This window comes from Kogia breviceps, chromosome 19 (assembly GCF_026419965.1).
Source record: "Kogia breviceps isolate mKogBre1 chromosome 19, mKogBre1 haplotype 1, whole genome shotgun sequence".
Lineage (NCBI taxonomy): Eukaryota > Metazoa > Chordata > Mammalia > Artiodactyla > Physeteridae > Kogia > Kogia breviceps.
In genome coordinates, this window is record NC_081328.1 from 9,166,486 (window position 1) to 9,190,119 (window position 23,634).

General features: G+C 54.8%; 1 protein-coding gene across 28 annotated transcripts in view; it reads left to right on the forward strand.

Annotated features, from left to right (window-relative positions):
• The window catches only part of MINK1 (misshapen like kinase 1), a 50,336-nt gene that overhangs the window by 22,678 nt on the left and 4,024 nt on the right, over nucleotides 1-23,634 (forward strand). For 2 of the 28 annotated variants that reach the window (XM_067020939.1, XM_067020940.1), the window contains exons 2-23: nucleotides 10,881-10,946; nucleotides 12,590-12,646; nucleotides 12,743-12,868; nucleotides 14,641-14,751; nucleotides 15,169-15,259; nucleotides 15,657-15,787; nucleotides 16,080-16,134; nucleotides 16,275-16,353; nucleotides 16,607-16,782; nucleotides 17,248-17,317; nucleotides 17,682-17,898; nucleotides 19,549-19,665; nucleotides 20,138-20,224; nucleotides 20,432-20,614; nucleotides 20,809-20,982; nucleotides 21,292-21,552; nucleotides 21,997-22,082; nucleotides 22,251-22,361; nucleotides 22,496-22,608; nucleotides 22,779-22,864; nucleotides 23,093-23,116; nucleotides 23,221-23,384. In XM_067020939.1, the coding sequence (XP_066877040.1) occupies nucleotides 10,881-10,946; nucleotides 12,590-12,646; nucleotides 12,743-12,868; nucleotides 14,641-14,751; nucleotides 15,169-15,259; nucleotides 15,657-15,787; nucleotides 16,080-16,134; nucleotides 16,275-16,353; nucleotides 16,607-16,782; nucleotides 17,248-17,317; nucleotides 17,682-17,898; nucleotides 19,549-19,665; nucleotides 20,138-20,224; nucleotides 20,432-20,614; nucleotides 20,809-20,982; nucleotides 21,292-21,552; nucleotides 21,997-22,082; nucleotides 22,251-22,361; nucleotides 22,496-22,608; nucleotides 22,779-22,864; nucleotides 23,093-23,116; nucleotides 23,221-23,384 (2,585 nt within the window). The remainder of the gene's footprint in view (nucleotides 1-10,880; nucleotides 10,947-12,589; nucleotides 12,647-12,742; nucleotides 12,869-14,640; nucleotides 14,752-15,168; nucleotides 15,260-15,656; nucleotides 15,788-16,079; nucleotides 16,135-16,274; nucleotides 16,354-16,606; nucleotides 16,783-17,247; nucleotides 17,318-17,681; nucleotides 17,899-19,548; nucleotides 19,666-20,137; nucleotides 20,225-20,431; nucleotides 20,615-20,808; nucleotides 20,983-21,291; nucleotides 21,553-21,996; nucleotides 22,083-22,250; nucleotides 22,362-22,495; nucleotides 22,609-22,778; nucleotides 22,865-23,092; nucleotides 23,117-23,220; nucleotides 23,385-23,634) is intronic. The other 26 variants (XM_067020947.1, XM_067020946.1, XM_067020951.1 and 23 more) reach the window with 15 other exon arrangements.

Genomic DNA, 23,634 nt, shown 5'->3' on the forward strand with positions numbered 1-23,634 from the left:
GTGCCCAGTCCTCTTGTTTAGCTGACTTTTATCGAGCACATAGCATGTCAGATGCTGGGGAGATTCTGAAGCGCAAGGCAGTGCCTTTCAGGAAGTCTTCGGGCTACGCTGGGGAGACTAACTCACTCGAAATCATTAAAGGGGGACTTGGAGGAGAAGAGTCTGAAGGGACAACCCATCCCGTCTGCCCCCCTGCCCCGCCTCCCGCTGCGTGTCTCCTCTTTACCCACCCAGCTCGGCACCTCTTCTCTCCCTCCAGCCCCTCCAGCTCTGCTCTTTATCCTCCACTTCTTGCAGAACACTTTCCTTGACCAAACCCACCTCTACCTTGCTTTGCTGGCATTTAAAGGTTAAATCAACAAGCATCTGAGCACCTCACGGGTACTTAGAAATGCACCTGGTGCTGTAAGGAAAACAGGAATAGGCGCCAGGCGATTCGAGAGTCGTGGGAGGGCAGCATCCCGCATGAGCTGCGTGTCACCGCATGTGTGCATGTGCGTGTCGGGATGAAGTGCGCATGCGGAACGCGGTCCTTTGTATTGCACCTGGGGGCACATCTACCCGGAGAGCTCTTGCAGGTTACATCACTGCTGTCTCTTCATACCTGAACACGTACCATTGTAAACCGTAAATGACAGACATCATATGACTTAACGCCCGGTGCCATGTAACATCTCTCTGGCAGTTTTTGACCTGGATGAGGGGTCTCTCAGGCGGCTCAGAGCCCCACTCTTCAGTAATGGATTCCAACACTTTTATGCTGCCTTCTGCAACCTCTCCACCAACTGAAGGCTTTATAGAGTTTTAGTGTATAAAATATATGGAGGATAAGAAATGCTTAGTAACATAAACCCTAGTGAGTGAGAGGAAGTAGCCACGGACCATCACTCCACGTGCTCACAATGCAACAAAAGTGATTTTGCGTATGATACAGATTCCAGGCTGCCCAGGTAATATAATAAAACATTTGGGCACCCATATCAGCAGAAGTCTGCAGAGCTCTCATACCAGATGGTACCCAGGTATCACCTGAGCATGGTTCCTGCCCTGGAAGAGAGCTTCTCTTCTGCTTGGGGAGATGAGACATAATCATGAAAAAAGCTAAATAGTGATGCTGCGATCTGGCTTGTTCGGTTGCAGGGAACCTGCTCGAGTGAGGTTGAATAAAGGGATAGTTAGGGCAGAGACTCTCGAGCCAGGCTGCACGCATTCAGATCCTGGCTCTGCCACTTAATTAGCTGTTGGGCAAGTTACTTATGTTCCCTGAGCCTCAGTTCACTCATGTGTAAAATGAGAATCATAATAGTATCAGTGTCGTGGAGTTTTGTGGGGTTAAATTCAGTGGTATGTCTAAAGCTCTTAGAACAGCGCTGGCTCTCACTGTTGATTTTTATTTACTTCAAGGTCCAGAATCTCACCGCAGTCCGAGCATATGAACTGCATGCAGCATACATAGCCAGTTCCTTGGAGATGGAAATGTAGGCTGGAGCTGGGTCGTGGTAGCACCAGGGCACAGGGAGAACCAGTCAGTCTCCCCACCACTTCCCTCTCCCTCCATTCTGCTCACAAACAGCCTCTGCTTTCCTTTACTGAGATAAGAATAGCCTCTGCAGCCCTGACTCTCCAGGTACCTATCTGGCATCTTCCCTCTGGGTTTTAGCTGGAATGGCTGAGAGGGAAATTTGCCCTCGTTCGTCTCTTCTCTTGGTCTTGGACTGGCTGTCTTTGGACCAGGAGCCCATCTCTTGGACTCATGAGCTATGACTAGGGCTAGAAAGGGATAAAATGATTGGAAACATGGTCCCTTAGGCAACAGGAGCTTTGATCAGGGTAAAGCAGGCCTGGGAGTCAAATTTTGAGGTCAAACCTTGGCTCCATCACTTCCTGGCTGCGTGTAATCCCTGGGCACGTCATTTAATTGCTCTAAACTTGCTTCCCTGTGAAATAAATATGCCAGTAGCACCTACCTTAGAGTTTGCTATGAGATTATACTTCTAAAGTGCTCAGCAGTACCCAGGACCAAAGAAAATGCGCAGAAACTGTTAGCTGTTTAATTATTAGAGGGATATGGGGAGGGTGGGCAATGAAAGAGATCTGTGAGACAGAAAATGTGGGAGATCTCATGAGGTCGTCAAGATAAGGGCCACAGGGATGGGACAGATAATAGCATTCATTGCTCAGAGGGTCCTGGGAAGGCTTTTAGACCCCAGCTTAAATATGTCGTCCTTAGTAGAGCCTTTTCCTGATTCCCCAGACTTGGTCAAGTTTGTTCTGTTAGCACCCTGTGCTTCTCCGTGGCACATGAGTGGTACCACAGTTATAATTAAGAGAATTGTAGACTCGTTTAGTGTCTGCCTCCCCCATCAGAACGGAAACACCCTTACGGTAGGGACTGCGCCATTTCACTCATTGCTGTATTCCAGAGCCTAACACAACTCCTGGAACACGGTAAGGAAGTAATACATAGTCATCCGGTTGGCAGCTTGGTGGAGTGTGGACTTGAGCATTTAGAATCATAGAGTTAGAACTGGAAAGTTTTCTTGTTGAAAGGGACCCAGAGAGGTTAAGTGACTTGCCCTCAGACACACAGCCTGTTAGCAGCAGAGCCAAGTAAGTATAGAAACCAGGTTGCCTAATTTTATATCATATACGTGGTTATATTTTATCATTGTCTGTGTTTGTCTCAGGACTTTTTCACATGTGTTATTAGACCAGAAGCACTCTGGGGGGCTCCGTTTCATGTGATAGGGTAGCTTTCTTAGAATGGAAATTGTCACTAATCAACAATAATTTATTGAGCATTATGAGAGGGGCTTTGGGATTATTATTTTTAATAACAGCTCTATTGATATATAATTCACATAGCACAAAATTCACCCTTTTGAAGTATTTTTAAGTGGTTTTTAGTGTATTCACAGACTTGCTATCACCACTATCTAATTTCAGAACATTTTCATCAGCCCCAAATAAAACCCAGTACCCATTAGCAGTCACTACAATTCCTCCCTCCTCCCAGCCCCTGGAAACCACGAATCAATGTACTTTCTGTCTCTATGGATTTGCCTATTATAGACATTTCACATAAATGGAGTCTTACAATATGTGGGGTTTGTTTTTTTTTTAACTGTCTTTTTTTTTTTTTTTTTTTTAACTGTCTTCTTTCATTTAGCATACTGTTTTCAAGGTTCATCCATGCCATAGCATGTATCATTATTTCATACCTTTTTATTGCCTAATAATATTCCATTATTAGAATATCATATTACTGGAATATCCATAAATGGATATATCACATCCATTCATCAGTTGATGGACATTGGATTGTTTCTACTTTGGGGCTGTTATGAATAAAGCTGCTGTGAACATTTTATGTACAGATATTTGTGTGTTCATATGTTTTCAATTATCTGGGGTATCTACCTAGGAGTAGAATTGCTGGGTCATGTGATAACTCTCTGTTTTACATCTTGAGGAACTGCTGATCTGTTTTCCAAAGTGACTACACAATTTGACATTCCCACCAGCAATGTATGAGGGTTCCAAGTTCTCCAGATCCTCGTCAGTGCTTGTTATTATCCGTCATTTTGATTATAGCTACCTTCCTGGGTGTGAAGTGGTGTCTTGTGGTTTTGGTTCACATTTCCTTAATGACTCACGTAGAACATCTTTTCATGTGATTATTGGCCACTGTGTATCTTCTTTGGAGAAATGTCTATTCAGATCCTTTGCCCATTTTTAAGTTGGGTCATTTCTCTTTTTTATTGTTGAGTTATTTTATTATTGAGTTTCTTTTAGTATTCTGGATACAAGTCCCTTATCAGATATGTCTTTTATCTAGACACAAGTCCCTTATCGCTGATACATAATTTGCAAATGTTTTCTCCTATTCTGTGGGTTGTCTTTTCACTTTCTTGATGCTATTCTTTGAAACACAAAGGTTTTAGATTTTGATGAAGTCCAGTTCACCTTTTTTTGTTGTTGTTACTTGTGCTTTTGGTGTCATATGTAAGAAACCATTCCCTGATCCAAGATTACGAAGATTTACTCCCGTGTTTTCTTTTGATTTTTTAAATTGTTTTAGCCCTTACCTTTTTAGGTGATCCATTTGGGGTTAATTTTTTGTGTATGGTGTGAGATAATGGGTCCAAATTCATTCCTTTAAATATGGATATCCAGTTGTCCCAGCACCATTTGTTGAAAAGACTATTGAATGGTCTTGGTACTCTTTTTTTCTTTTTTTTAAATAAATTTATTTATTTTATTTTATTTATTTTTGTCTGCGTTGGGTCTTCGTTGCTATGTGCGGGCTTTCTCTAGTTGCGGCAGGCATGGGCTACTCTTCGTTGCAGTGCAAAGGCTTCTCATTGCAGTGGCTTCTCTTGTTGTGGAGCACGGGCTCTAGGCACGCGGGCTTCAGTAGTTGTGGCATGCGGGCTCAGTAGTTGAGGCTCATGAGCTCTAGAGCGTAGGCTCAGTAGTTGTGGCGCACGGGCTTAGCTGCTTTGCGGCATGTGGGATCTTCCCGGACCAGGGCTTGAACCCATGTCCCCTGCACTGGCAGGCGGATTCTTAACCACTGTGCCACCAGGGAAGACCCAGTCTTGGTACTCTTGTTGAAAGTCAGTTGACCACAAATTTAAGAGTTTATTTTTAGATTCTCAATTCCAGTCCTCTCAGTTCCAGTCCATTGATCTATATGTCTATCATTATGCCAGTATCACGGTATCTTTTTTTTTTTTTCACGCTGTCTTGATTTCTGTAGCTTTATTGTAAGTTTTTAAGTTGAGAAGTGTGAGTCCTTTAACTTCGTTCTTCCTTTTCAAGATTTCTTGTCTCTTTTGGATCCCTTGTATTTCCATATGATTTCTAGGATAAGCTTGTCAATTTCTGCAAAAAAAAAAAACAGCTGGGATTTTGATAGAAGTGCACTGAATGTGTAGGTCTTAACAATACTAAGTCTTCTGATCCATAAATACGGGATAGCTTTCCATTTGCTTAGGGCTTCTTTAATTTCTTTGAACAGTGTTTTATAGTTTTCAGTGTATATGTTTCTTACTTCTTTGGTTCGATTTATTCTTTTTGATGCTATTGTAAATAAATAGAATTGTTTTCTTAATTTCCTTTAGGGATCATTCATTGTAGTATATAGAAATAGAATTGGTTTTCATCTATTGATCTTGCATCCTGCAACCTTGCTGAACTCGTTGATCAGTCTAATGGATGAGATTAATACGTGAAATTGAGGTTGAACTTCATGGGTTGGATAGCTTGTCGTGGGCTAGAGTGGCTAGAGAAGATTTCTTGAAAAAAAAAAACAAAAACCAAGAAACAAACACACAAAAAAACCCTTGGGGTTTGGCTTGGCTGACAAGAGAGCTCATTTTTAGGGAGGGTTGGCCACATGAGCATAGAAAAAAGGGGGCATGAGTTGAATCAGTGCAGACGGAGCTGCTGCAGGGCCGTTGCAGGGGAGAGCGGCAGCTCTCCACCACTGTGACTCCACTCAGATCTCAGCTGCCCACCGACAGTCCTGCACCTTCCACTCGCTTGTTACTAACTCCCTAAAGTAGCTCAGTCTCTCTGAATGGGTCCATTGCCCCTCTGCATTGGAATCACCCAGGGGATCTGTTAAATGTATAGATTCCTGCTTCACCCCAGACCTATGGTGCTAAATCAGAATCTCTGCAGTAGGATCCTACGATTCTTACATATCCTAATGCCCCCTGTGTAGCATCTGTTCCAAGCTTTTCCACCTCATTCCTCAAGCCCCACACTCCTACTTAGCAGATCATCTTCCCTCTGACATAATCATTTAAGTCAAGGTCATTGGGCATTCATGGAGCTCCCCCATCTTCCTTCCTCTTTAACCTCAACAGACCAGTGTCTCTTCACGTCTCATCTCTTCCTGTCCTCCTCTCTCCCTCCTTCATTAGTTACCTGCACCCTTGTCCCCATCCCTTTCCACCTCCCAGCAGCTGGCTGGACAAGAACCAGGCCTCTGAGAACAGAGTCTGAGCGCCAAGGGAAGGAGCCGGAGGAGGCCTTCAGTAGCACTGCTACAGAGCTGTGCCCGTGTGCAGAGGTGACCAGGACCGCCTGGTGGCTTCCCAGGAGCAGAGCACCTCCCTCTGGGTGTGCCTCTTCTAGATCATCATCGAAGAGGGTGGCCAGGCACAAGGACAGGCAGATGTTTGAACAGCCCACATTTAAAGCCAGATCAATGGCGTAAATCGTATTTGAACTGTGGTAGTTCTCATTTCTGGGCCTTCTGAATCCTTGGGTATGTGTGTCAGGGAGAAATAGGCACTGTTATATTTCATCATTGCTGTAATCCAGTGGAAGATACAGTTTACCTACTAATACACACATATGCACACATGTATATCATTAAAAAAATCAAGTCGTCAGGGGCTTCCCCGGTGGCGCAGTGGTTGAGAGTCCACCTGCCGACGCAGGGGACGCGGGTTCGTGCCCCGGTCCGGGAAGATCCCACATGCCGCGGAGCGGCTGGGCCCGTGAGCCATGGCCGCTGAGCCTGCGCGTCCGGAGCCTGTGCTCCGCAACGGGAGAGGCCACAGCAGCGAGAGGCCCGCGTACCGCAAAAAAAAAAAAAAAAAATCAAGTCGTCAGGCGTCATCAGTCTCATCTCTTTTTGTCTTCTTCCCTTCCATAAGCATGAGAGATCTTCCCTATTTTGCAAACCCTTGTGTCTGACCCTGCTGCCTCCTCTGCTTTTCCCCCTTCCTCTCAAAGTCAGACTTCTCTAGAGAGGGTGCTGCACCCAGAGCCTTCACTTCCTCATCACCCTGCCTCCCCCGCCCCCGCTGTCTGCCTTCTGCTCTCACAGCTGCAGTTTCCACAGGGATGCCCACGGGCTCCCCCAGTGCTAAGGCCAGTGGCATCTCTCTCAGTCCTCTTTGACCGCCTCCCCTCTGGTGTCTGTTCGCCGGTGTGCAGCGCGTGGCCCTTCCTCGGCGGCTGGCCTTGGCCCTCCTTCCCGTCCTCTTTCCCTGTGCACTCACCCTGGACACCGTGTCTCACACTCACAGACGTCCTCTAAATCTTTATCTCCAGACGTTGTTTCCAGCTGCCTGTTAGACGTTTGCTCTGTGCGTCCCCTAACATCTCACACTCAACATCCAAACCCAAACTACTGTCCCTCAGCAGGGCCTGGCCTTCCCCACTCTTCAGTTCTTGTCACCACTCAGATACCACCTCTTCCAGGGAGCCTGCCTGAGATTCCCACTCTGAATTTAATTCTGTCCCCTGAAACTGCAGAGCAGACTTTTTACCCAGTCCAGCTTCCTCTCAGTTGTGTGAGGAAGATGAGGCCCCAGACAGTTAAATACTTGCTCAGAGACACACGGCTCCGTTCCCTCTAGAAAGTCACTCTCCAGCGCTCTCGCCTCTACTCCAGACTTGAGTGCCTTCGATTGCTCTCATGGCGTGTAATCAATCATAAACCGCCGCCTGTCCATGTTGGGGTGCTTGGCCTGTCGGTAAAATCATAAGGCCCTTGAGGGCCTGTCCATGGTTCTCATAAACCATTGAGATCCCCGTTGTGCCTAATTGAGGACTTGTGATGCAGTCAGTGCACGATAAATATTTAATGGGTAAATGAAAGAAGGTAAAGTCGCCTGACAGGTCTCCCCTGATTAGGGCCCAGCCCAGTGCAGGGCCGATGTAGACACTCACGTGGGCGATATTTATCAGTTGGTTAATGATGGGGCAACTTGAAATATCCGTCTTAGGTGCTGGGACTCCCTTCCGTAAGCAGCGGGGGGCCACGCCCGTTCTAGGCAGAGGAGTAAGATCAGGAAAGTGCTGTTTTTGGCAGCAGAAGGCAGGATGGCGAGGCAGGTGCTCCGGGAAGGAGGAGTGACGGGATGGGTCTGGGGTGGCACCTTCGGGAATGGAGAGGAGGAGACAGATTGGCATCTTAAAGGGAGAAAGGACAGGGTGGGTGTGAGGTGGAGAAGGAAGGGAGGGAGAAGAAGATGCTGCAGAGGTGGACTTTGGTGAAGATGGTGCTGCTATTAAGAAGCAGAGGGCCCTCCCTGGTGGCTCAGTGGTTAAGAATCTGCCTGCCAGTGCAGGGGGACACGGGTTCGAGCCCTGCTCCGGGAAGATCCCACATGCCACGGAGCAACTAAGCCCGTGTGTCGCAACTACTGAGCCTGCATTCTAAAACCTGCGAGCCTCAACTACTGAGCCCGCGTGCCACAACTACTGAAGCCCACGTGCCTACAGCCCGAGCTCCGCAACAAGAGAAGCCACTGCAATGAGAAACCCATGCACCGCAATGAAGAGTGGCCCCTGCTCGCCGCAACTAGAGAAAGCCGCACGTGGCAACGAAGACCCAATGCAGCCAAAAATAAATAATAAATAAATAAATTTATTTTTTAAAAAATTTATTTTAAAAAAAGAAGCAGAGCAGGGCCAGGCTTCTGTGGAGCACGTTCTGTGGAGGATGTTTGGTATCAGGACTGCTGTGTTACATGCATGGTCTCAGCTTAATCCTCAGAATAACCCTTTTAAGTAAGTGTGGTCTTCCTGGCTGTGGGTCAGGAAACAGGCTTGAAACCATTAAATCAGGATCTGAACCTGAGTGTCTGACCTCAAAGGCTGTCCTTTCATCCCTCAGTGCCTCCCAAATGTACCAGAAGGAGACAGACTGGAAGCTAAGATTACAAACTTAAATCTGTTTGTGCTGATCCAAGGTGATGGTGGTGTATCGTCATGACTCTAACAGGCCACTTATATTTCCCCTCTTAGACTAGGAGTGTCCAGACAATCAAGTCCACGAGTCCTTTTTCCTATCACTATCCATCTCAGAAAGAATTAAGATGTAAGAAAGGACTTCCTAATGGTTAGGGTTAAGAGGCCCCAGAATGGATGAGGCCTTCTTTGGGGGAGATTTTTTTGGGAACTGTTCCCTTCAAGCCTCTGAGTCTAGACTTCCAGGTGGATGAGATAACTTCTTCCAGGTCCCCTGCAGCTCTCAGGTTCAGACAGACCTCTCATCAGCCCCCCACGCTGCAGTGACATTTTCTCCCTTTCCTGTGGAGCCTGCTGTTTTTTAGGCCTGTTCAAGGGGGTTTTTTTTAGTCACTTCAGCTGGAGCTAAATACTTGAACATAGAACCATGAAATTCTTGGTCTGGTCAGCCCAGGCCCCTCCAAAGCCAGTGGAAGGAATCCTTCTGCAACTTCTATCAAGGCTTCCACCTGAGCAGTTCTGGGATATTCTTTTAGGCTGCTGCCTGCCAGGCCCTAGGCTTGGTGCTGGACACACAGATGAGCAAGGAGGATTCAGTCCCTTCCTTATGGAATTTATAGACAAGTCAGTGCACAGTCCCAGTGCATGGCGGCACAGGCTCAGACAAGGGACATCCAGGAGCCAGGGCGACATTTCCAGTCCTCCCAGGACATTCTAACAAAGCCTGGGGCTGGGGCCTCCCTGGTCTCCAGCACACCCTGGTTCCCTTCCACACGCTTGCTGCTGTGAATGAAGAAGGAGATTTGTTTGGTTCTGGGGTTTTTTTGGTTGTTTTCACAAAAATCCTATATTGGTTTTCAAAATCAGGGAGGAAGGAGTTTTCGATTATATACTTTTAGGGTTGTCAGCACAGGAGCATGGGCATTGCCTGGAGAGTTTGTTTCCTAAGTAACATGTGCCTCCTCTCCGTCCTGCCGGTAGGGGAGAGCCTGCCTGTGAGCCTGTCCTGCGGGAGGTCCAGGCAGCCCTGGGCCGGCCACTCAGCCTGCAGCCCCACTGCCCACCCTGTCTCTGTCTCAGAAAGAAGCCCTGCCAGGGCCGGGTGGGTGGCCTCCCAGCAGCTGTGCTGCTTGGCCCAGCAGGCGATGAGCCTCTTCGGAGCTTTGTCTGAGCCCTGTGGGCCCCCTCCCCTCCTCTCCTGGTACTGCTTGGCTGGGGAAAGCGGAGCTGCAAGTTCTCCCTTCTCACCACCCCTCCCTGCTCTCCATTCCCTGCCCAGGTCCCTGTTACCTGCCAAATGCTGGGAGCCCTGGGGCTTAGGAGGACTGGGAAGGGGGAGAAGGGCGCAAGGAGGGTGGCTTTCACATTTTGGCTCCTCCTAGCTTTCCTCATCCCTGCTTTTAAAAAATAAAATAACTTGTGCCAGGGGGGCTTCCCTGGTGGTGCAGTGGTTAAGAATCTGCCTGCCAATGCAGGGGACAAGGGTTTGAGCCCTGGTCCGGGAAGATCCCACATGCCACGGACCAACTAAGCCCGTGTGCCGCAACTACTGAGCCTGCGCTCTAGAGCCTGCGAGCCACAACTACTGAAGCCTGCACGCCACAACTGCTGAAGCCCGCGTGCCTAGAGCCCGTGCTCCGCAACGAGAGAAGCCACCGCAACGAGAAGCCCGCGCACCACAGCGAAGAGTAGCCCCCGCTCGCCGCACTAGAGAAAGCTCGCGCGCAGCAATGAAGACCCAATGCGGCCCAAACTAACTAACTAACTAAATAATAAAAACTAAAATGAAATAACTTGTGCCAGGCACCGTCTTAAGCATTTTCTGGGCATCGCCTCGTTTGAAGTTGACCCCAGCCCAGAGGTGGGTACTCAGGTATCCCCATGGTGCAGACAAGGCCACGGGCTCTCAGTTTGTCACCGAGTTTGGAAGCAGCAGCATGTCTGAATAGCCAGAGGGGCTCTGACTTCCGTTTTTCCCTCCCCTCCTTCTGACTTTTCCCCTAGAACATGAACTCTGACCCAGTCCAGGAAGAGGGCAGCTGGCCGCCAGGCCCCCCTGCAGCCCCACGTAGTCTCCTGGTTGAATAGCCCTTCCGTGTTTCTCGCCGCGTGGCCCCGTTCTGAGGTGCTGGCGCCTTACTCTTCCTCCCTCTCCCCCCCAGGACCCTGCTGGAATCTTTGAGCTGGTGGAGGTGGTCGGCAATGGAACCTACGGGCAGGTATACAAGGTGAGGCTCTGTGTGTAGCAGCGGGGCCCACCCCCATGGGCCTCCGCGGGAGTGGGCCCCAGTCTGGAGATTTGAGGGGGGCTGGGGGCCCTGGCAAAGAGGGGGCGAGGGCCAGGGAGGGAGGGAGAGGAGAGGGATAAAAGTCATGAGGGAAGGAAGCAGCAAGAAGTGGGGTGTTTTGGCCGGCCTCTGCCTCTGAGTTTAGAAATAGTCCTGGGTGTGGCAGGAAGTCTGGAGCTGGGTGGGTATGGGACAGGGACACGGAACAGTGGGAAGGGTCTGGGGACACGTGTGTGTCAGAGCTCAGAGGTGCACTTTTGGCTTCTCCTGAGACCACGGGACTCAGGGTTGGTGGGACCTAGTGGGTGACCTTCTGCAGAGGGCAGACAGCTTTCTTGAGCTCCCCTGAGTGGCCCTGCTGCAGGGCTGGAGCCGGAGCTCAGGCCCTCTGCTTTTGAGGCCGCCACTCTCCCCCACAGAAGTGGCATTTCCTTGACCACTGATGGTGACTTTTAGCCTGGCCAGCCCACCCCTTTAACGTGGCCTGACCACTGGTCACACTCGACTGGGGGGAGGCAGCTGCAGCAGAGAGAGGTTCAAGGCAGGTGCTGCCCCGGAGCACATACCTGGCTGCTTTGTCTCCAGATACCGATGCTCCGAGGTCTTTTCATGAGTCTCCTCTGCATCTCAGGGGCTTGTGTTTCCTGGGTCACTGGGACCACCTGCCTGTCTCTTACCCTTCTTCCCTGTAAGCTTTGGGAAGCAGGCGCCCCCCCCATTCCCACCCCACCCCACCCCACCCCCCGTCTCTTGCCTAGTTGTTGCCATGGAAATAGCAGCTCTGTGTTCTACTGCTTCTCTGGGCTTGGGGTCGTGAAAGACTGCTGAGGATAAAAATAATCCATGGCTGGCAATACCCCCACCCCACTCTTTCCCAGGAAGCCTTGGACTTTCATACCTAAGCCTGAGATGGCTCCTGCTGGGAATTTCGGAAGGATGGGGGACGGGGGTGGGGGATGGCAGGGACACACTCTACAAGTCGTCTCTTCCCATTAGCACTGGTGATGGCATTGACATGTCAGTCAGCCCTTCTGTTTCCTCCGAGTTCCCTAAAATCTCAGCTCTATCTTTATTCTTTCCTGTGGACAATAATAAAAAGCCTTGGGGGGGGGGGTGATTCTGGGAAAGGCCTCCTGACCAGAGGGGATGGATCAGGAAAGCACCCAGGCAGTTTGTCTTGCATAGAAGATGCTGGAGAGGCAAAGCCCTCCCAGCCTCGTCCCCCAGCTCCCTCCAGCTCCGTCTGAGGATGGAGAGGTATCTTTTACTCCCCATTCTAACTTTCAAACCGGGACGTCTAAGCCAGAGAGCCTGGAGCAGAGCACAAGGGTCTCTCACTCATCCCTCTTGAGCATTTCAGGGGAGGAGACCCTTCATCTTTATCCAGCGTAGCACTTGGAATCCAGCCTCGGTGGTTTTCCTGTAGTCCTCTGCCTGTGACCAACCCATAAACTGAGGTGTCTAGCCACGATGAGGGGGCACTTTGTAAGACAGAAAACAGCCCAAAGTTGTGGCCTCTCCCACATTAAGCCCTTCCTGAGCGTAGACCCTGATCCCTCCATGCCTGGCTCTCTGTCCTGCAGGGGCGGCATGTCAAGACCGGGCAGCTGGCTGCCATCAAGGTCATGGATGTCACGGAGGTAGGGAGCTGTGTGGGGCAGAGGGAGGGTCAGAGCATTGAGAAGGGGGCTGGAGGGGGGGGGGAACTCAGGGCTCACCCCCCTGGATTCACCTAGGATGAGGAGGAAGAAATCAAACAGGAGATCAACATGTTGAAAAAATACTCTCACCACCGCAACATCGCCACCTACTACGGGGCCTTCATCAAGAAGAGCCCCCCTGGGAACGACGACCAGCTCTGGGTGAGAAGCGCCCCTGGCCTGCCCACCCGCCCCTCCCCCCGCTAGTCCATCCATTCTTCCGCCTTCGTGCACAGTTCCTGGGAAAGCAACACATCCGAATATTTGTGGGTGTTGGCAAGACCCGACCCCCTCCCGGCAGTGCACAAGACTTTGTGGACGATTGCTCAGCCACAGCTTGCTGTAGCTCTTTTGGGCCTCCCCCAAATTCCCTCCTGGCCAAGAACATTCCTAGGAGTCATCGCCCTCCCTAGCCTGGGCACCGGTGCCAGCTGATTCCCCAGCCTCACCCTTTCTGGCGCTCAGCCCAGCACAGAGGAGAGGGCAGAAGGGAGCACAGCCATGGCTGGGGGGCTGGAGCTCGTGCCAGGTCCCCCCTCCCAGCAGTTGCCAGACAAGTGCTTACTGAGCACCCTCTGTGTACCCCGCACAGCTAGTCATGAGTTCTGGTCCCTGCTTCCAAGGCACTTAGTCTTTCTCGGGCAGACACACGCACACACACACGCACACGCACACACAGAAAGGTGAGTAACACGTCAGGTAGTGTGTAGCGGGTGATCATTGAGGGCTAGAAACCGCGCGCTGGTGACCAGGTGCCCCGCTGTGGACCCGACGGACACCATCCTCCCTTCCTCCCCCCGTGCTCTGCCGTGGGAGTTGGAGGCCCCAGATGCGGGCTGTATGCAAGTTACCTCTAGTGTGCACACAAATGTATGTATCCCAGCCAACATTTTTGTGTGTGTGTTAGACGCAGCTTTCAGAAAATGTACAGTGAAAACATTTGGACAGGCATACTGATCCCCTGGGACTTCTTTGGCCACCGCCTCTGGGTCCCTAGAGGAGACCGGCCGGGAGCTCTTCTCTCTCCCTGCTTCGGCCCTGCCTGTTTGCGGGGTCTCTGCCGAAGTCTCACAGGTTCCCTCCTGCAGTTCTTTGGTAGCCCCGTGTGCTGTTTTGTCTCTAGCAGACCTGGGGACTTCTGACTCTTAGCCCCTTTCTTCTCTCTCGGTCAGGGATTGGCCAACTTTTTCTGTGAAGGGCCAGCTAGTAAATATTTCGGGCTCTGTGGGTCATAAAGTTTCCAACAACTACCCAGCTCGGCCATAGATAATGCATACATGGGAATAGGACTGTCACTGGATTCCCAAAGACCTTTATGTGAGACACTAAGGTTTCAATTTCATCTGATTCTTCCTTTGATTTTTTTAAAAATTAAAAAAATTTTTTTGGCCGTGACATATGGGATCTTAGTTCCCTGACCAGGGATCAAACTCGTGCCCCCTGCAGCAGAAGCATGGAGTGTTAACCACTGGACCACCAGGAAAGTCCCCTTTCTTTAATTTTTGTTCCAGCCGTTTAAAAATGTAAAAACGATGCTTAGCTTCCTGGCCATAGACTGCCGACCCCTGCTCCAGAGGAGTGGTTCTTAACAGTTGGGGGTTTATGGATCCCAGTGAGGACCTGATGAAAGCTTTGGACCCTTCCCCAAGGAAAATGCACAAACCCACGTCATTTTGTCTACAATTTTAGGGATTCCGTGGGCTCCTGCTCAGGACCCAGCCCACCTGCCTTGTCTTTCCCAGCTGTGTCCCCTTCCCCTTTCTTCCCTAATCTCAGCAAGTTCTGTAGCCTTTATGAGGGGTCTCATGGCCCCTGCTCTCCACCTCATACCAGTTCTGGCCCCAAGGACTCCAGTCCTCCTCCTGGGGCCTGGCAGGGGAAGGAGGCCTAGCCTGACAGATGCTTTTCCTCCCGGTGCCTCCCTGGGACCGTAGCTGGTGATGGAGTTCTGCGGCGCCGGCTCTGTGACAGACCTGGTGAAGAACACCAAAGGGAACGCCCTGAAGGAGGACTGCATCGCCTACATCTGCAGGGAGATCCTCCGGGTGGGTGCCGGGCCCTCCCCGCCGCCTCCGCGCGGGCCAGCCCCCGTGGAGCGTCTCCCTGGACGGGGACCCTCCCCGCCCACACGGGGAAGGAGATGGGACTGTGCCCTCTTGAAGGAGCAGAGGGCCTGATGCTGGTGGGGGTGGAGGCTGAGTGCCAGCCTTGGAGAACACTCGGAGGAAATGGGCGCCTCTGTTTCCCAGCACTGCCCCTTCTCCACCGGCAACCCTGCAGCTGGATTCTCCAGAGCCGCCCCTCTGAGGAAGCTCCCCCCAAAGTTCAGCCTGTACTTGGGCTCCTGGGTGGAGAGGGGCAGCTGCCTCAGCCCAGCCCAGACCACACTGATGCCTCCGCCTCCCCTCGGCGCACATCCTTGTCCTCTAACGCCGCGGCTACTTCCCTCTCTGCTGCCCCAGGGTCTGGCCCATCTCCACGCCCACAAGGTGATCCACCGAGACATCAAGGGGCAGAACGTGCTGCTGACAGAGAACGCCGAGGTCAAGCTAGGTACGCCGACGCCTTCTGACCTCCAGCACGGAATGAGCCCCTTTATTCATTCCCTCCAGTGGCTCAAGTCCAACTACCCATGGGCTGGGAGGTTTGCTCCTCTCCTTCTGCTGAAGATCACCCGAGAACTTGTTTTGCCTGCTCCCTGTTAGGTCCCAGGTGCTGTGCAGGCCCCTCTGGGCAGATGGGATTGTTCGGCTCCTTCGGCCTGGAACGTTGTCCCTTGGTCCTTTCACCTTGGTTTTTCCCCCAGAGGCAGGAAGACTAAGTCAGGGTCTTGGGGATGTTGATGGGGTGAAGAGATGGCTGGGAGTGGCCAGGTAGGACTCGCGGACGCCAGCACAGACGAGGGAGCAGACGTGGTGCTCCATCACAGCCTCTCCCTCTGTCCTCCCAGTGGATTTCGGGGTGAGCGCGCAGCTGGACCGCACCGTGGGCAGGCGGAACACTTTCATCGGGACCCCCTACTGGATGGCCCCCGAGGTCATCGCTTGCGATGAGAACCCTGATGCCACCTACGATTACAGGGTACGGAGCCAGGGAGTCGGCGCGTGGAGGCAGCCGAGGGCGGGAAGGAGGTGGGGGCCGTGGGTGGATTGAAAACGGGGGGAGCCTGAGCAGGTTGGGGAGCAGAATGGCGGCCTAGGGTCGTGTTAGCAGTGAGAGGTTGAGGAACGTTTTGTGGTCAGGAAAGTACGGTTGGGAAGGGTGGGGGAGTTGGGAGGAGAGCACAGGTTGGAGCACAGGGGCCTCAGGAAGGGCGTGGACCAGGAAGAGTAGTCGGGAACGTTCACCTGTCCCTCTTCTCTTGCCTCCACAGAGTGACATTTGGTCTTTAGGAATCACAGCCATCGAGATGGCAGAGGGAGCCCCCCGTAAGTGCAGAGGCTGGGAGAGAAGGGAGGGCCCGGAAAGAGCTCTAGGGAGGAGGTGGCTCGCGGGAGGCCTGTGGCGAGAGGGACTCCAGGCCCTCGGCCGGGCGGGAGGGGCTGATTGCGTCTCTTCCGTGCGCCAGCTCTGTGTGACATGCACCCCATGCGAGCCCTCTTCCTCATCCCCCGGAACCCGCCACCCAGGCTCAAGTCCAAGAAATGGTAGGTCTCTCGGGGGTTGGCGTCTAGGAAGGAGGCCCTCGGACAAGGCCTCCACCTCCCCCACTGCGCCCAGGCTTGGGTCAGCACCAGAGAAGAGGGGGTGGGCAGGGGCGGCACCGCAGCTGGGGAGCCAGGAGCCTGGTGCTTGGGATACGGGGGAGACAGGAGGGAAGTCAGGGTGGATCCCCCCTTCCTGCTGGCATCACCCCCCTTCCGAGGGGGCCCTCCCAGTGTGAGCCACCATCGTTTCCAGGTCTAAGAAGTTCATCGACTTCATTGACACGTGTCTCATCAAGACTTACCTGAGCCGCCCACCCACGGAGCAGCTGCTCAAGTTCCCGTTCATCCGCGACCAGCCCACCGAGCGGCAGGTCCGCATCCAGCTCAAGGACCACATTGACCGATCTCGGAAGAAACGAGGCGAGAAAGGTCAGCGGGCGGAGGGAGGGGGCGGGTCTGGGACACACACAGCCCCTGCTCCTCTTCACCAGCCCTGGCTCCTCCTGGCTCCCCTTCAGGCCCCCTTCCAGCCCCGGCTCTCCCTGTCCAAGGAGATCTCCTTTCCCAAACTTCCAACCCCAGAGGGGTTTTTCCTCTGTCGCCACCTGATTTAAGTCCGCCTTCCACATGAGGGCTCATGCTGAGCGTGTGCATGTGTGAGTGCATGTACACCTGCCACCACATCCCGCCCACGGCGGGGTCTAATCCCGCATCTGTGTCCAGGCCCAAACCTGCGACCCACCGTCACCCCGTTGCTCCGAGGAGGCGGGTGGGGACCCGGGAGCGTGGCCATCCGGACAGACCTTATTGGTTATCCTCATCTAAGTTTCCTTAGCCCAGGGTGGGGTCTGGGGCACTGGCTGTAGAAACAGCAGTGATCTCCCCCCTCTGCAGAGGAGACAGAATATGAGTACAGTGGCAGCGAAGAGGAAGACGACAGCCATGGAGAGGAAGGAGAGCCAAGGTGGGCTTGGCAGGCGGAGGTTGGGGACCATCGCTTACCATCTGCGGGGGCAACAGTGGACCTTGGCTTGGGGACTCAGTCTGGGGGTGGTGGGCACAGACAGACCCATAAGATGGAATCCCTGGGTGCTGAGATGGAACGGAACGAACGAATGAGCAAGAGGTGTGCGAGGGGGATGCAGGGCTGCAGGCTGGGATGTTAAAGGAATCAGGGCCTGGAAGGGGTTAGAGGGAGGGCAGGCCTCCGGTCAGCGGGAGTGACCAGAGGCAGACCGTCTGGTCTGGTCGGGTGAAGCGCCCATTTAGGGCTCCCAGGGATGAGGGTGGCTTCTGACCCCGATCCTCCGTGTGCGGCCCTGACCCAGCTCCATCATGAATGTGCCCGGGGAGTCGACCCTCCGCCGGGAATTCCTCCGGCTCCAGCAGGAGAACAAGAGCAACTCGGAGGCTTTAAAGCAGCAGCAGCAGCAGCAGCTGCAGCAGCAGCAACAGCGAGACCCAGAGGCGCACATCAAGCACCTGCTGCACCAGCGGCAGCGGCGCATCGAGGAGCAGAAGGAAGAGCGGCGGCGGGTTGAGGAGGTGGGTTGGGGGGGGGCGTTGAGGGGGCGGGGCACGTAGAGGGGTGGAGGGTGTTGGGGGGGCACGTAGAAGGGTGGAGGGTGTTGAGTAGGCGGGGTACGTAGAGGGGTGGAAGGTGTTGAGAGGGCGGGGCACGTAGAGGGTGTTGAGGGGGCGGGGCACGTAGAGGGGCGGAGGGTGTTGAGGGGCGGGGCACGTAGAGGGGCGGAGGGTGTTGAGGGGGCGGGGTCGTCCCGGAAAGGCCTCCTGACCAGGTTACTGGTCCTACCCCTGGTCCTTAAGAGCAGAGATTTTTCTGAAAAGCCACACTGTCCCCCCTCCTTGTTTCTGCACGTAAACCTCCACTCCGGGTTTGTCTGCTCCTTTACCTTCAGTCCCGGGGAGCTGGGGGTCTGTGTACGAACACTTCAGTGCCCTGGGCATCGGTCTCTCCAGCAGCCGCCCCCTTTGAACATGAAGAAGATCCTTCTAAAGACCCTCCTTTTACTTTTGGTTGTTTGGGCTTAGATTTCCTGTGTACAGGCTTGTCAGTCGCACTAATTGGAGGTGGGTGGGAGACATTCATTTTAATTTATAAAGAATCTTATTTATTTATTTTTGAGGCTCATTTTAAAATAGGGACAGTTTTTTACATCACCAACTTAAAAAATACATTGTATCTATGCATATATATTTAAATGTATTTATTTTGGAGGGGGCATGCTGGGGAAGAAGAGGTGTATAGATTGGTTAAAATTTTGCCTTAAGTGATGCGTTTTTTTGTTGAAACAATTACATGATTCCAAAGTTCATGGAGAGCTGAACTTCATTTAAAAGTTATCTGAGCAATAGGAGATGGAAGCATCCACACTGCCCATGTAGTACTCCCCAAAGTGGGCCCTTATCTTTGTTGAAAAAAAGAATGATTTGCCGGAAAACCTAGTAAAATTTCTTCTTAATAAGTACTGTATTCAGGTAGCAGAGTAACCAAAAATTGTGTCTACCAAGGTGTTTCCTGAAGCAGGCCTGCTGGATCTTTAGGGCTTGTGCTCTTTCTTTCCTTTCTTCCCTTCCCTTCCTTTCTTTCTTTTTTTTTTTTTTTTTAAGCAGAAAGATTGTGAAAGTTATTAAGTGAATTTGACCTGGGCTAGTAGTGATGCAGCCCCGGTCACATTCACTTAAGGATGCCGGCCAGGTCCCTAGGTTGCTTCTCTGCTCATGGGCACCTGGTGCCCTCTGGTGGCTGGGGGCTAGCACTACGGCCCACTCTCTCTGGGCTTTTGGGCCGAGATTCGAGAGGCCAGGAGTGGGGCTGGGGGGCGGGGGGGTTCTTGTTGACTTTAGGTTCTGTTTGTTTGGTGGAGGAGTGCATAGGAGACAGTTTGATGCAGTTCGGCTGCCCGAGGGCAGCAGTCAGCCTCTCAGCGGCTGCAGTCCGAAGCCCACAGCCGCCTTAGACAGAAGTTTCTCGCAAGCCAAGCCCCCGTGGGCTCTTACGTGAGGGTAGGTAGGTTTGTAGAAACAAGTTGAAGCCACCCTCTCTCACCTCCATGCCAGGTGAGATGGAGACCAGCCCGCACTGTCCGGTAGGGACCCGCTTTCCAGAAGTGGCCTGGGGTGGGTCCCAGCGTCTGGTGCAGCCCTTAAGGCCACGCGTCTCTTCCCCCGCAGCAACAGCGGCGGGAGCGGGAGCAGCGGAAGCTGCAGGAGAAGGAGCAGCGGCGGCGGCTGGAGGACATGCAGGCCCTGCGGCGTGAGGAGGAGAGGCGGCAGGCCGGGCGGGAGCAGGTAGGCGCCCCCAGCACGCAGCAGACGCACCCCTCCCCGCCCCGCCGGGCCTCCCCTCCCGCTCCCGCCGCCCGCCTCCCCTCTCCCCTCCTTTCCCTACCCCGAGATTCCTCCTATCTTTTCCAGCTTCACTCTTTCTCTCTGTTTTCTCCCACCCTTCAACCCCGCACCCTGGCTCCCTGCCCTCCTCCTGTCTCTGTGCCTTCATTCCCATCTCTTTGCCCGCCCCCACCCCCCCGCCCCCTGCCCCTGCCTTATGGGGCCTGCGCCCCGGCTTCCTCCTCATCCCCTGCCCTCTACGGGGCTCATCCCACCCCCACCCCGGCCTCTCTATTACTCTACCCCCACCTCCTCATCCTCACCCACTGACCCTGTCCGCCACCTCTGCTGCCACCTCTGCTGCCGCCGCCGCCGCCCCCCCGCTCTGCCTCTCCCTCTTTCCCTGCCCTTTGCCCCCCACCCCACCCCCCAGGAGTATATCCGTCACAGGCTAGAGGAGGAGCAGCGACAGCTCGAGATCCTTCAGCAACAGCTGCTCCAGGAACAGGCCCTACTGCTGGTAACGGGGTCCCCAGCCGCCTCTGGGAAGATGCGTATTCAGAGTGTCTCTGCTGGAATGGGATGGGAACCCTTCAGGGGAAGGGGTTCACCCCAGCATCGAGGGAAGACATCGCCTCTCTAGGCAGCTGGAGCAGAGCAAGGGCACGGCTGCTCTAGCTTCCAGGCCACGCCCTGCTGAGCCCTCTCTCCCCACCCTTGGGCCCAGGAATACAAGAGGCAGCAGCTGGAGGAGCAGCGGCAGTCGGAGCGCCTGCAGAGGCAGCTGCAGCAGGAGCACGCCTACCTCAAGTCCCTGCAGCAGCAGCAGGCCGTGCCCGCGGACAGGAAGCCCCTGTACCATTACGGTCGGGGCGCTAACCCTGCCGACAGGCCGGCCTGGGCCCGAGAGGTACTCAGCGCCCCCTCCGCTGCCTGAGGCTCCGCCGCCTGGGGCCTGATAGCTGCAAGCATGCTCCTTCCGCATGGGCGGGCGCTGGGAAGGGGAAAGGGGCACGCAGTGCAAGCGGAGGGCTGCGGAGGGCTGGACCTCGGTTTTGAGAACAGGACAGAAGTGGTCCTGCTTGGCATCCTCTTGCATCACAGGTAGAAGAGAGAACGAGGATGAACAAGCAGCAGAACTCTCCCTTGGCCAAGACCAAGCCAGGCAGCACAGGGCCTGAGCCCCCCGTCCCCCAGGCCTCCCCTGGGCCCCCAGGACCCCTTTCCCAAACTCCTCCTATGCAGAGGCCGGTGGAGCCCCAGGAGGGACCACACAAGGTGAGTCTCTCCCTGTTCCTGTCTTAACACGCAGACGCAGGGGGCCTCACGCAGCACAGCTACATCTTGTGTACACACATGCACATGCCCTTAGCCAGGCTCACAGACCTCAGGATACGTGGGCAGAGACAGGCGGCTGCACACATCTGTTTCTGTGTCTTCCCTGTTCTTGGGCTCTAGGAGCCCCTTTCAGTGGATAATCGGAAGCCAGAGGCTTGACCTGCCCCTTCCTCCCAGCCCAGGCCCCAGGTCCCAGGTGGGGACGTGCCACAGAGCAGGCAGCCCACCCTCCCTGGTCTCTCCCCGCAGAGCCTGGTGGCACACCGGGTCCCACTGAAGCCATATGCAGCGCCTGTACCCCGATCCCAGTCCCTGCAGGACCAGCCCACCCGAAACCTGGCTGCCTTCCCAGCCTCACACGACCCCGACCCCACCGTGCCCGCGCCCACTGCCACGCCTAGTGCCCGAGGAGCCGTCATCCGCCAGAACTCAGACCCCACTTCCGAAGGGCCTGGCCCCAGCCCGAACCCCCCAGCCTGGGTCCGGCCTGATAATGAGGCCCCTCCCAAGGTAAGGACGGCCTCGCTGAGCCGGAAAAGGGCAGAGAAATAGGGAGGGAGGGGAGCGGAGGTCGGGTGGGCAGCAGGCGAGGTGGACGTGGGTTCGGGGTTGGGAGGGAAGAAAAGGGCGAGGCGTCTAGCACGGCGCGTCCCACAGGTGTTACCCTAATGTCTGGTGGGCGGGCCGCCCCCCGAGTGTGTCCCGGTGATTCCATGGTGCATGTGGCAGTGGAAGAGTTGCCCAGGGTTTGGGGGGCACCAGGGGCCAGACTTTCTGGGTCAGACACCAGCTCCGCCGTTTCCCATTTTCGTGACCTTAGACAGATTCATTAGCTTCCCCGATCTCAGTCTGTTTCTCCATAAAGGTGGGGAGAGCCCCTTCCAGGGTCTCCGTGAGGACAAGTGTCCGCCGGGCACCCAGCACAGAGCACTGACCCCTTTCTTCTCTCCTCAGGTGCCTCAGAGGACTTCGTCTATCGCCACTGCCCTTAACACCAGTGGGGCTGGAGGGCCCCGGCCAGCCCAGGCTGTCCGTGCCAGGTAAGCCCCCCTGGGTGCGGGCGGGCGGGCGGGCGGCAGCCCAGGGAGTGGCGTGGGGGGCAGAGGGGAGTGTGCCAGGTTACCCGCCTAGGGGTGGGCAAGCCCCGACCCAGTCACCTCAGCCCCCTCCCTGCCCCCCGCCCCGGCACCCCTGTGCTCCCTCCGCAGACCTCGCAGCAACTCCGCCTGGCAAATCTACCTGCAAAGGCGGGCAGAGCGGGGCAGCCCCAAGCCTCCAGGGCCCCCCGCTCAGCCCCCTGGCCCGCCCAGCGCTTGTAGGTAATGGAGCTGTCCCCCCACTACTCACTTCTGCCACCTGCTTGCCCCTGGTGATGGCTCCCTCTTCGGGGCAGCTCAGCCTCCCCAGGCGGGGACGCCCTGTCTCCCTGACCCTGCCTCTGCCCCTCCCACAGTAACCCTGACCTCAGGAGGAGCGACCCTGGCTGGGAGCGCTCAGACGGCGTCCTCCCCGCCTCTCACGGGCACCTCCCCCAGGCTGGCTCACTGGAGCGGAACCGGCTGGGAGGTATGTGAGCCGGCCTCGGCCTCACAGGCAGCCTCCATCAGGGTGGACCCTGCCTTTGGCTGCCCTCGGCTGGGTGGGGGGTGTGGGGTGGGGAGGGGAGTGGGCTGGGCTTGAGGCCACCTGCTGTGCAGGTGTCAGTGACCTCCCTTCCCCCACCCCGCCCCCTCTAGCCTCCAAACTGGACAGCTCCCCCGTGCTCTCCCCCGGGAACAAAGCCAAGCCCGATGACCACCGCTCGCGGCCAGGCCGGCCCGCAGTAAGTCACTGGGTGGCACCTCCGGCCCTGCCTTCTCCCGGTTATGGGCTTTGGGGCTGATGTGGAGCCTCTTGAGCCCCAGGGAGCTGGTTCCAGGGTCAGGGCCTTCGTTAACCTGCGACTGGAGGGTCTGTGGGCTAACAGGGGGGCGCTGCTCAGTTACTAACCTTTCTTAACCTCTCTCCTGCCTCTTCCTGGCTGCCCTTCTCCCCCCACGGCCCCTCCCAGAGCTATAAGCGAGCCATTGGTGAGGTTAGTGAGCAGGGGCCTGCCGGCGGGAGCCCCTCCTGTTACCCTGCCCCTCTCTGCCTCCTTCGTGCCACCGCCTCTACCCTCATGCAGCTCCTCCCCTGCAGGATTTTGTGTTGCTGAAAGAGCGGACCCTGGACGAGGCCCCCCGGCCTCCCAAGAAGGCCATGGACTACTCGTCATCCAGCGAGGAGGTGGAGAGCAGCGAGGACGACGAGGAGGAGAGCAACGGGGAACCGTCAGAGGGGAGCAGGGATACCCCTGGGGGCCGGTATGGGGCATCCTGGGGGCGGGTGGGGGGGCGGTGCAGCCAGCTTGAGGGAAAGCGGTTTCCTTTTCCCGGAGTGGGGGTCCCCGGCTACCACTGCTGCTCAGTTCTTCCTCCCCTTCCCTAGAGAATGGGGTACAGGGCTGGGGGCTGGTGTCCCCGGCTCTCTCTCACTGTCCTGTCAGTTGGGGGGCCTCTTCAGGTGCCTCTGTGCGGCCAGCCCTCCCCGAGTGCTGGGCAGGGGGTAGGGGCT